The 17,018-nt window shown below is 37.8% G+C and overlaps 1 protein-coding gene and 1 pseudogene across 1 annotated transcript; both read right to left on the reverse strand.

Moving 5' to 3' along the window:
- Window positions 1–3,828: 3,828 nt before the first annotated feature.
- On the reverse strand, window positions 3,829–5,876 carry LOC127122370 (pyrophosphate-energized vacuolar membrane proton pump 1-like; annotated as a pseudogene).
- A 321-nt stretch (window positions 5,877–6,197) lies between these two features.
- On the reverse strand, window positions 6,198–6,686 carry LOC127122371 (cellulose synthase-like protein D5). Its single transcript, XM_051052715.1, has one exon. The coding sequence runs from the start codon at window positions 6,684–6,686 to the stop codon at window positions 6,198–6,200; it is 489 nt and encodes a 162-aa protein (XP_050908672.1).
- Window positions 6,687–17,018: the final 10,332 nt, after the last annotated feature.

Genomic DNA, 17,018 nt, shown 5'->3' on the forward strand with positions numbered 1-17,018 from the left:
ACGCGTATCACATTCCCATACGCGTACCAACAGAGACCAAAACACGTTCAAAACATCATCTTCCTCATCCATACGCGTATTGCCTAGTGCCATACGCGTACCAGCAATCTCATACGCGTATTGCCTAGTGCCATACGCGTATGACCAGAAACCAGATTTCCAGATCTGCAATGGCTTTTTTCTGCTACGAGATCTATCCAAATTCATCCTTCCACAGTCTAAATTTCACACAAAATCACTCATATCATCTAATACAAATAGTTCCCTATTCGATTTCACAAATCCTAACATCATTGCATATAATTTCTACGAATTCCTTCGATTAAAATCCCCATTTTCGTTCATCCAATATTTCACCATTTTCAGCATATTATTGTTTAATAAGGTTCAGACCCCTTACCTCTTTGGATTGAAGGAAGCTCTGAGCAATCTTTGGCCTTTTCCTCTTCCTTCTCTTTCTCTTCAGCGTTTCTCCCCCCTTTCTCTGACTCTGAGGCAAAACACGTGAAAACAACCTGAGTCCTCACTTTGGCCTCTTTTATCCAATTTCCACTTTTACCCTTCCACTCTTCATATTCCCTTTATTTTATTTATTTAATTATTATCAAAATAAATAACATCTATAGTAATAATAAAAATAATCTAATAATTCAACTTTATTTAATTAAATTAATAAAATAATATTAACTCAATTAAATAATTCTCTTATTTTAATCGGGGTGTTACATTAAAGAGAAGACGAATATTAACGGCTTGCAAGCTCTTACAGCTTGAGCCTAATATTCGGGATTATGACTGGATATTCCCTCCAGGATAATCTTTTTCTTCACGTTTTATTTAGAAAACGATTTGAATATTAAATTAAAACAATTAAAGTATCGAGGTTTGAAATTATTGAAAGTTTAGTTGATGTTGCTTAAGAGCTCATTGTAAGAAGGCCCAAGAGTAAGCCATGTGAAGAAAATAAATAACACAACAAATTATATTTACAAAACACTTAAAAATTAAATCAAAGAAAGATAAAATCGGGATTTGCACGGATGTAAATTGAGGAACACACAAACCCTAAATAATGTGCTCAAAGCCGGTTTGCACATATTGACAACAATTGAAATGTCATATGCGATTAATCGAAACGCGGTGAAATACTATCAATATATCGATAAAATACTCATGGATAAATAACAAGAAAATTGTCAAATCCATAAATTACAAATCGATGTTTAACATTAAAATCAACAAGTGTTTAAAAAAAAGAGAAAAAATAAAAATAAAAAATAAATAAAAGGTTTAAAATAAATAAAAATGGTAATAATAATAAAAACTAGTAGAAAATAAAAAATATGTTAAAAATGAAAAATGCTGAAAACCAAGGATTGAACCCAGAACTTAAGGTTTAACAAGCAACATCTTTACCAACTCAACCAAATCGACATTCCTGTTATATTCGGGATTACGACTGGATATTCCCTCCAGGTAATCTTTTTCTTCCAACTTTATTAAGAAGAGGTTTTGAATCTTGGAGTGTGAAAGAGAAGACGAATATTTATGGCTTGCAAGCTCTTACAGCTTGAGCCTAATATTCGGGATTATGACTGGATATTCCATCCAGGATAATCTTTTTCTTCACGTTTTATTTAGAAAATGATTTGAATATTTGAGTGTTAAAGAGAAGACAAATATTAACGGCTTGCAAGCTCTTACAGCTTGAGCCTAATATTCGGGATTATGACTGGATATTCCCTCCAGGATAATCTTTTTCTTCACGTTTTATTTAGAAAACGATTTGAATATTAAATTAAAACAATTAAAGTATCGAGGTTTGAAATTATTGAAAGTTTAGTTGATGTTGCTTAAGAGCTCATTGTAAGAAGGCCCAAGAGTAAGCCATGTGAAGAAAATAAATAACACAACAAATTATATTTACAAAACACTTAAAAATTAAATCAAAGAAAGATAAAATCGGGATTTGCACGGATGAAAATTGAGGAACACACAAACCCTAAATAATGTGCTCAAAGCCGGTTTGCACATATTGACAACAATTGAAATGTCATATGCGATTAATCGAAACGCGGTGAAATACTATCAATATATCGATAAAATACTCATGGATAAATAACAAGAAAATTGTCAAATCCATAAATTACAAATCGATGTTTAACATTAAAATCAACAAGTGTTTAAAAAAAAAGGAGAAAAAATAAAAATAAAAAAATAAATAAAAGGTTTAAAATAAATAAAAATGGTAATAATAATAAAAACTAGTAGAAAATAAAAAATATGTTAAAAATGAAAAATGCTGAAAACCAAGGATTGAACCTAGAACTTAAGGTTCAACAAGCAACATCTTTACCAACTCAACCAAATCGACATCCCTATTAGATAGTTTCAAACACTACTACATAATATAACAAAAGATGTACCAAACCTTTTAAATAAAACACAAAGTTGGAAAACAGTAACTACGAATAACAAAGCTCATGTTGAAACAGTGACTACGAATAACAAAGCTCATGTTGAAAACAGTAACGATCCAAAGCTCAGTTTTCTTTCCATTTTTGAAAATCAAAATCTTAACAGCAAGTTAACATCACAAACAAACAGGCAACGGTGTTCCTAAATCAAACATGGAATTCAAAGCATAATCGAAATATGGAAATAAAGCTCGGAAAGGAAGCTAACCGGTTGCGGCGAGCTCGACTGACGAATGTGAGTAAGCGTTTTACCTGAACCGGTTTTGATCTTCTCGTCCGCTCTTCACCACCAAGAAAAACTATGGCTTTCTTTTCTTCTTGTCGTCGACTCCTCTTTCTCTTAGTGAACAGTAACAGCGCTTTTGTGTTTTTTCAGAATCCTCTCTTCCCTATAGGTGAACAGCGGCGACTATCCAAAACTTAGGGTTTTTCAGCTCTCTTCTCCTTTTCTGAATGGTAGCCGCTCACCTCCTCTAGGGTTTTTTGTGAACAGTGATCCTCCTTTTATATGCCATTCATCTCTTTCCTCTGCTGTGTTTTTGTTTCCTCAGAGTAGTGGAGGTCTGCTGTACTGAGAGAGGTTTTGAATTTTGTCCTTATTCCAGCTTGTGGTCCCTCTCTCAATTCCTCTTCATTTCCCAAAACTTCACTGTTGGTAAGAAAAGCTTCACCACTGTAACTGAAAAATTTGTATAACTTACTTAATTGAAAAATTTGTTTTGGAATTAACTGATTTTGGGTGTTTGTGTTGTTGCATTGTTATTGCAGAAGGATATCGTGCCGTGTTGCATGTTGAGTACGATGTGATGAATAAGATCCTCCCAAGCTCCGAAGAAGAGTGACTGCTATTTTGTATCGAGCACAAATTGTTGCCTGAGCTCTAATATCACTTCCACGAGATTATTCCTTAGCCAATGCAAGAAAAGATTCATCAAAGAAAGACAACGCATCAGAAAGATGGTTTAGTTCCAATTGGGCAAGTCCAGTCTTGAAACATACAGCAGCAGGAGCTAAATCATTAACAAGATCATGCATGACAAATGTTTGTCCTCTAGAATCATCATGCAATTGTTGAATCAATGATTTGTATAACAATTTAGTAAAACACTCATCAACAACTTCTTCCATGGTTTTTCCGTCTTGAGACTGATCAAGGAAACCTTCTGCCATCCACAACAAAATCAATTGCTCCCTATCAAGTGAATAGTCCTTTGGAAAAATGGAACAGTAGGAAAAAATACTGTTTTAATTGAGAGGAAAGATATTGATAACTTAGGCGCAATGCAGGCAGAATATTATCATTCTGAAAGTTCCATATGCCGTTGTTCAGAACTGCAATCCACTCTTTAGCATCTACTTTCGAACGCAATACTCCTCCAAGAGTTTTTTTTTTGCATCTATTGGCAATCCACCACACTTTCTTGCAATCTTCCGGCCAATTGCTTCTAGATTTCGGCATTGAGTTTCCAAATGCCTGTTTGGAACGTAAAGACCAACTGTCTTCTTCACTATCATCAACCAGCATCCGGGCTCTTTTGGCAGCTCGTGTGTCGCCTCCTGATTTCCAATATATTTGTTTCTCAATATCTTTCTTTGGTTGTCTTGCATTGATCCAGGGATCTATAACCTCATTTATAGCAGCGGCCAACTCCCGGTATTAGAAATCCTGTCACCATTAGAAGGCTTCTAATTCTCATTTCGCGGCCGTGGATGTTGTAGGCTGCAGAATCGGAATTTGAATTCATTAATGGTGCTGTGAAGTTGCCAAAGGTGCTATTTTTGTTGCCAAAACTTCCAGGATATAGACTAGAGCCATGACTTGGATCTGAGGTGGTGTTTGTAGCACATGTGGCATAGTCAGGTTTCGCAGTTCCCTCCATCTCCGGGAATCATGTTGAATTGCCTGCAAACTTCCTCAACCATCTTCAATGCTGCGCTTCCAACACTCTTCATGGTCAGGGCAGAAAACCAGTAAGAGAGCATGGCACCCACAATCAGACCGATGAAAACCTTGGGAGTCAGGACATCAACTGTTGTAATACCAGCTCGGCTCACAAAGGCACCAGAAAGAGCCAAAGACACAAGGGCGGCAGCACCAATAGCAAACCCCTTTCCAATGGCAGCAGTTGTGTTTCCTGCAGCATCAAGAGCACCGGTTCTTTCACGAATTTTGTGACTCATTCCAGCCATCTCGGCAACAACTCCGGCATTGTCGCTGATTGGACCGTATGCATCGATGGCTAATCCGGTTGCTATAGTATTCAACATTCCAAGTGCAGCAAACAGCAAAACCATACATGGCAGCAAAACGGAATCTTACAAAATACTAATTGCAAATGGCAAAAAATTGGAATAATAACAGACTTGCATCCCAAGGCAAGACCAAAGATAACATTGGTAGCAGCACCAGTCCTGCAGGAATCAGCAGCATCTTGCACAGGGCTGTATGCATCGCCGGTATAGTATTCAGTGACAAATCCAATGATAAGCCTTTGTGTAAAAACCAACAGAAACACACAAGAATAGCTGCCAGTTCTTTACAACTTTCTGCTCTCCAAAATCGAAGATGGCGAAGGTAGATGGGAGTGCTAACCAATTAACAATTGCAATTCTAACAGTCATCAGTATTGTTGAAACGACAATGCTATTTTTCAATGCTGGCTCAAATTCCTTCACAAGTTTGGTCTCAAAAAAAAGTCAGTTGCAAATAAGGTGGTTAGCAAGCAAGCAAGGATCTCTCTTGTTTAAGTGTGTCTTGAACAATTTGTTTGCTAACATCATCTCCAATGCTAAGTCCAAGACCTTCTTTTGCAGCCAATGAGAGTTTCGTATTAGGCTTAATTGTTTGGGATCCCAGATTACTACAAAACAGATGTCTTCACATATTTCACACTATCCTGGATTTTTCACTAGATCTTGTACAGAACTCAGCAAATCATTTGCAATGCTGCTTAAAGTTCTGGCAATGCAACTTCCCACCAACAACTGACCATTGAAGATAAGTGGATTTCTTGCAGAGAGTAATGATCTGAGATTTCCAAGAGAAACTTCGCTGAATGCACGATTACAAGTAATAGAAAACAGCCTACCGTCGAAATCCAATCAGAAAGGCAAGCAGATACAGCATGGCTGATGGCAGAGTCAGAATCAGGGTATGGTCCCATCACAACATTGAGAAATCTCTTCTGCAACTTCCGTTGAAAAGCCTTTGAGTACTTCCCAGAACATCTCAATCACATCGTGCTCACTATGGTAGCTTCCTGCATAATTTGTATGTCGCCGCAAATCATCAACGTCTAAGCTGTCAAGTGATCCTGATATCAGAGGCTGAAGTTCATGCTCATTAAACATATCAATCCGATCCTTCTGAATAAGTTGTTGAAATCCTCTCATCGGCATAGTTTATGCAAAGTTGTTCAAAGCTATTTTTCAGGAATTTGCTTTAGTTTTCTGGCCTTCAACTCCAGGAGAAGTACTTCCCACTGGCTTACTTCCACCTGTAACAGCATTTATCTTTTGCAAGAATTTCATTCTAGGACTAGCCAATAAGGCGTTGGTTCTTGAGAAAAAGATTTCGACTGAACCTGTCGCCCAACGAAGCACTTGGTGTAGCCTATCTGTTAAATTAATTGGAGTTGTTCCTCTAAATGCATCTCTTTTTGTCACACAGTATATTGATCTCCACTCTCTGTTGTGCATTCTGTAACCAGTCACAACATCTTATGTGACTGAACCATATATCCACCCTACTCTTTTACCCCACTCAGTTTTATCCTCGTAGTAACAAGATATGATGTTAATTGCCTCGGCAACAGTAGCAGCATCTAACGGCTCACGAGGCACGGCTAGAGAAACTACAGGCTTTCCTTGTGTTCCATTTCCTTTTGAATCCTGAAGCAACCTTCCTTGATATTCTGCTACTGGAATGGATGCGGCTAGAGAACTAGAATTTCCAAACCTTTTTGGAAGAAGCAGGGATTCTATAGCTGCGTCATCGTCGTTGTGATCGCAATCGATTGGCACACAAACTTCATCTTCTTCTTTCTTTGACACCTTAGGCTTTCTCAGAAACAACTTAATTTTCCTTCTTCCAAACCATCCAGGATGTTCAGAAGCTATAGGTGGACTAAAACCATAAAGAGTTGTTCTTCTGAATATGCAGCCAGTTCCAACATACATTGGACCTTGTAAACCATCAAGAGCTCTCATGCTCATATCAAAGAAAACAGTGTTGTGATTCAGGAACATCCTTTTTTGTTTTCCTGAAGAAGATGATTAAGAAGGAGGGTTTGAAAGGGCTTGATTGGTGGGAAAATGGAATGGTTGAAGTGAGAAAGCAAGAGGCGGAAAAAGATGAATAAGGGTTTGATTCTATGAGGAAGAGAAAAGAAAGTTGATAATAGGGAGGACTGGAACTATAAAGATGATAATTTGTAGGCTGAGAAACGGCAACGAATTTAATAGGTTGGGATTGGGGAAGTACATTAGGATGTGACCTTGCACCAGATGACCCACCGTCTGAACATCCACCTGCCCTTTTATCAAGCCTGAGCCTGAGCATTTTTCGGAAAGTGTGACTCGTCAACAATTACAACCTTAAAAGCAGACTCCATAAGTGTACTTTGTAGTTTTTCCACCATATCATATGAGATAATGTTGAATAGTCCATTCAGATGAATGTTGTTTTTGACACTTGGAGGAGATACTATATTGAAACCCCCTCTATTCGACCCACCACTTTGAGATAAGACAACAAGTATATCTGATGAAGGAATATTCAGCCATTGTTGAATCATAGAAGCCCATTGCAAGCGTAATGCAGATGGCGTAAGAACGAGAACAGGCCATGAATCCTGAACACATGCAGCTACAGCAATGGCCTTATACCGTCTCGCTGAAATGGCAAAAGCTTTGTTTCAACATAGTCAGGGATCTTATCATATCGATCTCGAAGATCAGGGACAGAAGTGGCAGCAGCAATAGCACGCTGAACTAAGGGATCTAAGTTCTCCATCTGGTCATATTGAAACTTTGCCGCAATATTTCCACTTGAATGGAGAAATTTCTTTGACAGAAGCTTTAATCAATTCTTTTGAATGTTCATTCTTGTTAGTGTTGTTTGTCACTGGCTTCAATGAAGGGGGTCGTGTTCTAGCACCTTAAGGCAAAACATCAACTCTTTGAAAACGTGAAGCGAGAGGAGGGTTTACGTTGTGATTAGCAGATAGTTCACCGGTTTCGCTTTCATCATCATGTAAAACAACAGCTTTATACAATCCTGTCATAATTATATACAAGTCATTCCAAATTCAGAAACATCCGGGTTTTCATTGTGATTTGGTTTTGATTGACTTGTTTGCTTTAACCACTTAAAAGTCATAACCTTTGAACCATTCTGCAATTTTCTTTTTCTGCAACCAAAGCGAAAGGACCGGCCAACAAGCGTGAACCATGGCATGTGCTGTTATACTGTCCCTGTGCAGTATCAGCACCTGGATGATGAAATCCAGGAAGACCAGAATAGTTTACAGTGGAATTGGGCCTGCTGAGTTCATCTTGACGAGTCACAGGTCTTGAGTTTATATTGGGGACTGACTGCAAATTATTATCAGGCAAAACTTGATTGTTGTTTGCTGCTATCAATGGGTGAAGGTCCTTCATTTGGCAAAGGACATTCAGTATTCCGGGAACTTAGACCACTCCATTCCTCTTGAATACCCATTTCACTACTAGAAGTTTTAGCTACAACAGACTGCATAAGTGCACTATAGCTCCCACTTTGAGGAGATGGAAATCCGCTAAAACTATCTGAACCATCCAGTACATTAAAACCAGAATCCCAACTTGTCCTGTGAAGTCTCGGAAGATCCAACCAGTTCTTGCCTCGGGTGAAAATATTCCATATATTCATGTGATAAGATGCTTTGTTCATATGCCACATCATGATTGAATGAACGAAATAAATGAAATATGAATGACTATGTGGAAATTCTTGAACATGAATAAAAAAATTTCCAATGTAATGAAGAAAGTTGAATGAAAATTTTCGAATATAAAATGTAGAAATATGAATATGAAATGGAGGATATGAATGTGAATGAAGAAAGAATGCAAACGAGTGATTGATGGGGAAAAATTTTCAGGGCCAAAATCGGGGTATGACACCATTCTACCTCGTCGAGGTGAAGATTTTAACCTTCACTTCTCCGGCTAGAATGACCTTAAATAGGGGCATCTGTAAGATCCCATTTTTGACCCTAAGATCCCTCATGGCATCATAACATTGCATTTGCATTGCCTCAAGGATCATAAGCATCTTGGTTCCCCTTACCTTTGGGTGGGACCTCTTGTGAGTGGTTTGAGATCACCAAGCATGCTTGATTTGTATATTATTGTTTTTCTTATTTTGTTTACTAACCAAAAGCACAAAAATATGTCACTAACATCTTTTGTTTATAGCTTGAGCAATCACAAGGTCAAAAGCTTCAAGGAGATCATTGGTGCAAAGATATGGCCAAGAGAAAAGGAAAGCAAGTATGGTAATGGTTCCCAAAGCTCTCATCCATAAAATATGCCTCCCTAGCATCTCAATTCATCATTTTGATCAAAGCAAGTCAAAGGGTTTGAGATTTGTTCCCCAAGGAAACCCTAGTTCATCAGATCATCCACAATGCCTTGCTCTTGAAGCAACTTCAACCCATGATCAAATAAAATTAAGAGAAGTTCCTTAATTCATCATTACATACATATTTGAGCTTATTTGATTGACCTCAATCATCAATTCATCAAGATATGAGTCATGGACTTGAGAAGTTGATCAGTCAATTCATCTGACTATTTTGAAATGCACTGAGAGCTAACGTTTTATGTGTTGGTCAAATGGAGATGATCCCAAAAGCAAAACTGTTCGTAAGGACAATATGAACAACTTTCATTTTGATCAAAAATTGATTTGAAGCGTGTAAGGTCATCATCAATTCCAAGACATTATAGGTCATTTTGACTGAAACCCTAATTTTGGGTTAACTTCCCAAGAACATAACGCATTCATTTTTTATGATTTTGAAATGGGATAAAATGCGTTGGAAAGGTTAAGATGTCTACTTCAAATGTTATGTTGAACAAAATTTCAAAACCTCAAAGTAAATACATGTGATAATGCAAAACATTATAGGTCACTTTGGACCAAATGCATTGAAAGGCAAAAAAGTCCAACTTCAAGTGCCCATAACTCTTTCATCAAAAATCCAAATGATGCAAAATTTAAGTCCATTTTGATTGTCTTGAACAGATCTACAACTTTTATGTTGGAGGTGTTTTCATTTGAGGCTTGCATCATCAAAACATAGGGGCTTGAACATTGGCCAAATTTGGAAATCTCACCTTTGCATGTTTTGCACCTTACACTTTAAACTCAAAATTCACTATTTTCCACACTTCAAATGGATTTTTCCCCAACATAACATTTGTTCCTTACATCAAGACCTTTACAACCATTACTCACATGCTCATGTTTGGATTTGGCAAATGGCATTTTCGAAGAGGAGAAGTTTTAAGCATAATTGTTCAGAACATGTTGGAATTCATTGCACAAGCCATTGCAGCTCAGAGTACACGTCCATTTCAATTTGGTATGATGTCAGCTTGCATTTTCACTTACTTTTGGGCCCTCCATGCGCCTGTACAGGCCCATGCATGGAGGATCCAATTTCATGCACATGAGTTTGATCACACTTGCCTTGCCTCTCCATCTATAAATAGAAGCATCATTCCATTCAATTTCCATCCATGAATCAACCTGAAATGCTACTGAATTGAAAACCAAACCTCTCACCAAAGGAACTATTTCATTTTCATTCAAATGTCTCAGATCTGAAATTCAACTAAATCTGGTTGAATTTCTAGATCTAAAGTTCCTAGACCTCTCTCTCATAATCCATTGAAGCTCTGTTTGGCCAAAGGAAGCAAGGAAGCAAGCTCAGATCACCATAATTCAAAGGTTCTCTTCAACTGGTTTTTTCTTCGAAACTCACTATTCTTTGATCTATTTGCTTGGCTATTGTGTTGTCTGAAGTCCTCTCCATAGAGGTATCATTGTTGTGTATTCAATTTTCAAAATCTAACAAGTTCATGATGAACACCATCAAGTTTCAACCTTTGATTTTTCTCACTATCAAGATCTAGAGCAGAAATGGATGGTACAGGGGTGATGTACATCACCCCAGCTTTAATTTGGTACCTAGATCATGGATTTTGGTTGAGTTTGGAGGACCTGCAACTCTGGCCGGAGCTTGACTGCTCGCCGGAGAAGACGGTGGCGCTGGCCACCGTCCACCATGCCAGATTCAATCTGGATCGTTGGATGCACATCCCACGTTTTAATCTCAGCCATGCGTTTGGATTACTTGATTTAATGCCATGCATTTCGCTGCTGACTTTGGCCTACCATGGAAACGCACTTCTGGACCATTAGATGTTGCCACGTCAATTAATGAGTTCCATCAGATGCTCCTTATTTTTTGAATTTTCTAATTTCTGTTTTAATTTCTTTTATTTCCTTTATTTTCAAAAATTCATAACGTCTTTATTTTTAATCCAAAAAATATGGGACCAATTGCATTCTTCCCCATTTAAATTCTAGTTTCTAAATATGATTTTTAATATTTTTTATTTTGTCATTTGATATTTTTTGTGAATTTTCTCTTTTCTGGTTATTTTTTATTCATTTTAAATAGTTTTTGATATTCAAAAAATACAAAAATATTTTCCTAACCTATTTGAATGATGATGAATCTATGAAAAATATTCTCATCAATTTTCTAATTGATTTGAGATTTATTTGAGATTTTAGTTCAATTAGGTTATTTTTATTCATTTTTAATTGATTAAAAATAGTTTCTGATTTTTAAAAAATGCTGAAATTTTTTGTCAAACTTATTTTGATCTTGTTGAACTTGGGATAAATCACTTGGACCTTTCAAGGTTGATTTGAAGTGATTTTGAAGTTTGATCTTCTTTATTATTTTAATTCAAGTTTATTTTAAATATTAAAATGCCAAAAAATATTTCTATTCATTTCTTGACTTCCAATCTTCATCTCACTTCTGTTTCTGATTGTTTGACCATGATCCTCAATGTCATTGGTCAACACACATGGATTGGTACATTTTATCTCACCTTATGCATTTTAATCTTTCCATTTCATGATCCATTATTCATCTCCTCCTTCTTCTTCTTCTTTCTTTTTGATCAATGAGTTAAAGGTTGATAAGTGAGTATTGACTAGGGAGACTTAATCTTCCTTTATTCAAATCTAATTCATCTTGATCAATTGATCAAGTGAATGGCTTTGCATTAAGGATAGGTTGTTTCCTAAACATGCAAAGGACTTAAACCAATACAAGATCAATTCTCTTTTTCTTTTTGGCATGGCAAGTTGTTGGAACTTGGTTCACTAATCAAGACTTCTAACTTGTGTTGTTTGCCTACATTATTATTGACCGACCTCAGATAGTTGTGACTTCTACATAAGTCCAATTACGATTGCTTAACATAGCGCTAAATTCGCCTTATGGCACACTAACTACTAACATTAATCATTAACCATTAACATTTACTTTTTGCACTTTACTTTTATGCAATTTACTATTCTTGTACATATTATTCATTTGCTTTTCCCTTTGCTAACTTGAGCACATGTTTATGCTAATGCCATTTGCCTTTTGCTCACTTGAGCATATAATTGTGAATATATCTTTTGGTGCTTGTGTTTGTCTGTTTGTTGTGAACCAAATGCAAAGAATTGGAAAAAATGGACTTAGATCTTAGGACTTTACCCAAGCTAATGGAGTTGAAGAGCAACTAGGCCTCATGCCTTTAGAATGCTTAAATGTCAAAGAGCAACTAGGCCTCATTCCTTTAGAGTGCTTAAAGCTTGAAGTTGAATATTGAAAGGGCCATATTCTAAACTCCCTCTTGTCCATTCTTTAATTGTTAATAGAATCTTTTGATGTGTGTGTCTTTGTGATAGGGAGCCCAACATTGAGCCAAATTGAGGAACCATTACCATGAACTTCTAAGGGAGAGGAATCCAAGATACATTGAGGAGCTTGCTAAGAGACTTGTTTGTTGATTGCTTGAGTTTTTACTTATGTGATTGCTTATTCCAAAGGATGGGAGCTACTTGGATCATCAATATGATCTCAAGAGAGGAACTCCATTTGTGGTTTTGCTTCTTGTCCCTTACCTCTTGTATGTTTAGGACATTATCCATTCTTCTTCTTCTCTCCACTCTAACCCAAGCCAAAACTTTTTGTGCAAACATTTAACCTTTGTTTTCAACATTAGAAACCTAAGCCTTATGCTTCTGATTTTCAAACTTTCTTTTTCATAATACTTATTTTGAATTGGATCTTTAAGTCAACTTTGACCATTTTGTAAATACTTTTCATCGGTAAATATAACCCATTCAAATGTCTTTTTGTGGTTTCAATGGCCACTTTCTTAATCAAAAACTTTTCTCATAACCTTTAGCTATTAGGTTTGAGTTAACCTTGAGGTAGATGTAATACTTACCTATATCCTTAGTGATGGAAAATAAGTTTTCCATGCTTATTATAGGGTTAACCCCTCACTAGCATGTTGAAGCTATCCTCACGTGGTGGATTTGTGGTTTTAGGTTGAGTTTTCTTCCTTGGATAACAAAAGACCTTAAGGCTTTTGGACCAATCAGTTCACCAACTCATTTTGAGATTTTTACCCCGAACTACAAGGTTTTGATCCTAATCTTTTTAAGATGGTACGTAGGCAATGGATTTATCCATCCAAACACAAAAATGTAAATAACTTGTATATTCACTTCTCATCTCTTCAATCATGTTTGCACAAACAATTTTTTTTCACAAAAATAACAACCTTACAACAAATGTGAAAAGGGCTCTCTATGAGTACCTAGGATGTTTTGGGTGCCTAACACCTTCCCATTGCATAACCAACCCCCTTACCCAGATCTCTGACTCTCTTTTACTAGTTTTTGATTCGATAAAACTTTTAGGTTTTTGTCCGCTTTCTAACCATTCCTTTGGATAAATAGAAGTGCGGTGGCGAATCGACTTGTATGATTTACCTTGGATCTAGTCAATATCTCTAATGGTAACGAATACCCCGCTACAGTAACGATCATCTTCTGCACAATCTTCTTTATGTTCTTATTTGCTGCCTCAACAACACCGTTCATCTTAGGACGATAAGGGGAAGAGTTGTGATGTTGAATGTTGAAGTTCTTGCACAACTCTTTCATCATTTTGTTATTTAGATTAGAACCATTATCAGTAATGATTCTTTCGGGAATCCCATAACGACAAATGATTTCTTTCTTGATGAATCGGGCAACCACATGTCTGGTGACCTTCGCAAATGACGTTGCTTCGACCCACTTGGTGAAATAGTCGATGGCAACAAGGATGAAGCGATACCCATTGGAAGCAGTCGGCTCAATCTTTCCAATCATATCAATGCCCCACATAGCAAACGGCCACGGCGAAGACATCACATTCAAAGGATTTAGCGGCACATGCACCTTATCAGCATAAATCTGGCATTTATGACACTTCCGAGAATATTTGAAACAATCAGATTCCATGGTCATCCAGTAATAACCCGCTCTCAACAATTTCTTAGCCATTGCATGTCCGCCGGCATGAGTACCGAAGGATCCTTCATGAACTTCCTGCATTAACATGTCCGCTTCGTGTCTATCCACGCATCTAAGCAAAACCATGTCGAAGTTCCTCTTATACAACACATCATCTTTGTTCAAGAAGAAACTGCCTGCCAATCTTCTCAAAGTCTTTCTATCATTGTTGGATGTCCCTGTAGGGTACTCTTGATTCTTCAGAAAGCATTTGATGTCGTGGTACCAAGGCTTGTCATCAACTACCAGTTCAGCAATAAACACATACGCGGCCCTATTAAGGCGCATAACATCGATCCTGGGAGCATAGTTCCACCGAATCACCTTGATCATGGAGGACAGAGTAGCAAGAGCATCTGCCATCTGGTTCTCATCACGAGGTATATGATATTGCTTTACTGTTGTGAAGAAAGTCAACAGTCTTCTCGTGTAATCTCTGTAGGGGACCAGATTAGGCTGGAGAGTATTCCAATCACCATTCACTTGATTGATCACTAGAGCTGAATCTCCAAAGATGTCTAGAGTATTGATTCTCAAATCAATGGCTTGATCAATACCCAAGATACAAGCCTCATACTCAGCTTCATTATTGGTGCACTCAAAAGTCAGACGAGCGGTGAAAGGCATGTGGGCACCTTTCGGAGTGGTAATGACAACACCAATTCCACTTCCTTTGGCATTGACGGCCTGTAGCACCTCAAATTTGCCCTCCTCATTCATGCATTCATTTTTTAGGTCATTTAACATTTCATATTGCATTTCATCATGTCAATCAGAATTAGCTCCAAGAGGATGTCATCCAAGTCACTTTGTGGGTTCTATCTGAAGGATCAAGCTTAATGGGCCCAATACAGTTCAAAATTCAACTATGAAGCCAAAAGTCAACTGTTGGTCAACTGAAGGTGAAATGGCCAGGGAATGACTTGAGTTACTTCCAACATCTTCAAATAGGGTCTATTCATCATTCAAAACGTTAATCTTGAAGGAGCAAAAGTTTGTTCATGAGCTGTCATGCTCGCTAGGCGAGCAGAATGGGTCGCCTAGCGAGTCCCAAGAAAAGCCACCAGAATCACATGCGCTCAGAGGAATTTCCTGAACTGTCATGCTCGCTAGGCGAAGCCCATGCGTTTTAAACAAAAAAACAAACGAAAAAAAAAATATAACAGAAAAATCTTGGACTTGGACCTCTCTCATTTGAGCCCACAAAGCCACGAAATCAAGTTATAAATTCTGAAATTTCAGTAAAGGAGGAGGAGAATTGGTGAAAGCTGAAAACACTCTGAGGTTTCCTTGGAACAAAACCCTAGAGAAAAAAGAGAGAGAGAGATTCTAACTAATTCAGAGCAATATCCAGAGACTGAAGGGAACTCATCTGCAAAGAACCAATTCCCTCTCATATAAACCCTAAGATTGTTCTGCAAAACCAACGGTGCAATTCAATTTCAATCGATCTCTCCAATCAGTAGGTATGTCATGTCTTGATGTGTGGATCCTTACCCCTGACTTTGAGTTCTGATACCCTTTTGATGCATTTATTTGACAAGAGGTTTAGGCCTCCCACCCTTGGTTGCTTTTTGTGAACTTTAATGGCATGATTCATGTGATTCTCTTATTTGGTGCAACTCTTGATTGCACCCCATCTTGTTTCCCTAACCTGTTTGTTGAGTATTTTTGTGAGGGCTCACATGAACCTTGAAGAGATAGCTTGCTTGGTATTGCCCTTTATTTGTGGGATGCCATTTGGAGATTTATTCTGATTGCTTTGCTGACTTGTTTTCTTTGACGGTGCTAGCCTGAGAGATCTCTAGGTTTCTTGTTTCTTTAGTTGCTGTTACTTCGGATCTTTATCCGTGTGGTAGATCTTTTGACCCCTTTTACATCCTTCCCGTATTTTACCGCTTTCTTAGCTGGAAGACCTCGATAGGAGGCAATGTTTTTGTGTGTTTACTTTTGTGCCCAAAGACCTCAAAGAAGAGGCACCAGTGCTAAAGACCTCCATGAAGAGGCAATTGACGGATAAAAGGGATTAGTAGTCAATCCCCCGTTATTCAGTGTGTTGTTCTTTAAGATCACACTACGTGTCGATGCTTCAGAACAAAAGCCTAAGATCTTTTGTCCGGTCAGTTAGTGGAGAGGGTTCCACCTTTCTGAATCCCCACTTTTTGTCATGAGCTCACCCTGTCCAGGGTTAAGAGCTATGAGGTCTTATCCTCATTACCCATTTGATCTGCTCATCCTGACGTTCAATGTCAGTGGTTAAGAGCCCATTTGATTACCTTTCCATGGCTTGTTTGTCGAGGTTGATATGACCCCTCTTGACTAAAGCCTTACCCATGTATGTTTGAACCCCCCTTGTTGGTGTGTTTACTTTATGCATGTTTGTTTTGTATGGTGTGATCATCTCCCCATAGGATTGCTAGGCTTCGTATAGTCTCTCGTTTGCATGTCAATTAAGGTAGCACGGTTCCTTCGTCTAAGACTTCCTTTTTGCATGAGCATTCCTAAAACAAACAAACTCATTGATTTTTCTTCTCCTAAGAACACGTTAACTCCTTCTACTACAGGTGAGTAAGTCTCCAAAGGTCGAGCATCCGGTAGATTGTGTAATAATGTCATTCATCACAAAAAACAAACACATAGGTTAGCCGAGCTACGGTGCTCTTATTCTCAATCCTTCTTGAGATACGTATGCAGCAGGGTAGGGCCTGTGCAAGCAATAACTCTTTCTTTTCCCTACTTTGATTTTCTCTCTTTCACATCGCATATAGGACTTTTTATACACACACTTTAGACATAAATAGCAAGCGTGGAACCTGTGGAGTACCACAGACGTGAAGGGGTGCGATAAC

This window comes from Lathyrus oleraceus, chromosome 2 (assembly GCF_024323335.1).
Source record: "Lathyrus oleraceus cultivar Zhongwan6 chromosome 2, CAAS_Psat_ZW6_1.0, whole genome shotgun sequence".
Taxonomy (NCBI): domain Eukaryota; kingdom Viridiplantae; phylum Streptophyta; class Magnoliopsida; order Fabales; family Fabaceae; genus Lathyrus; species Lathyrus oleraceus.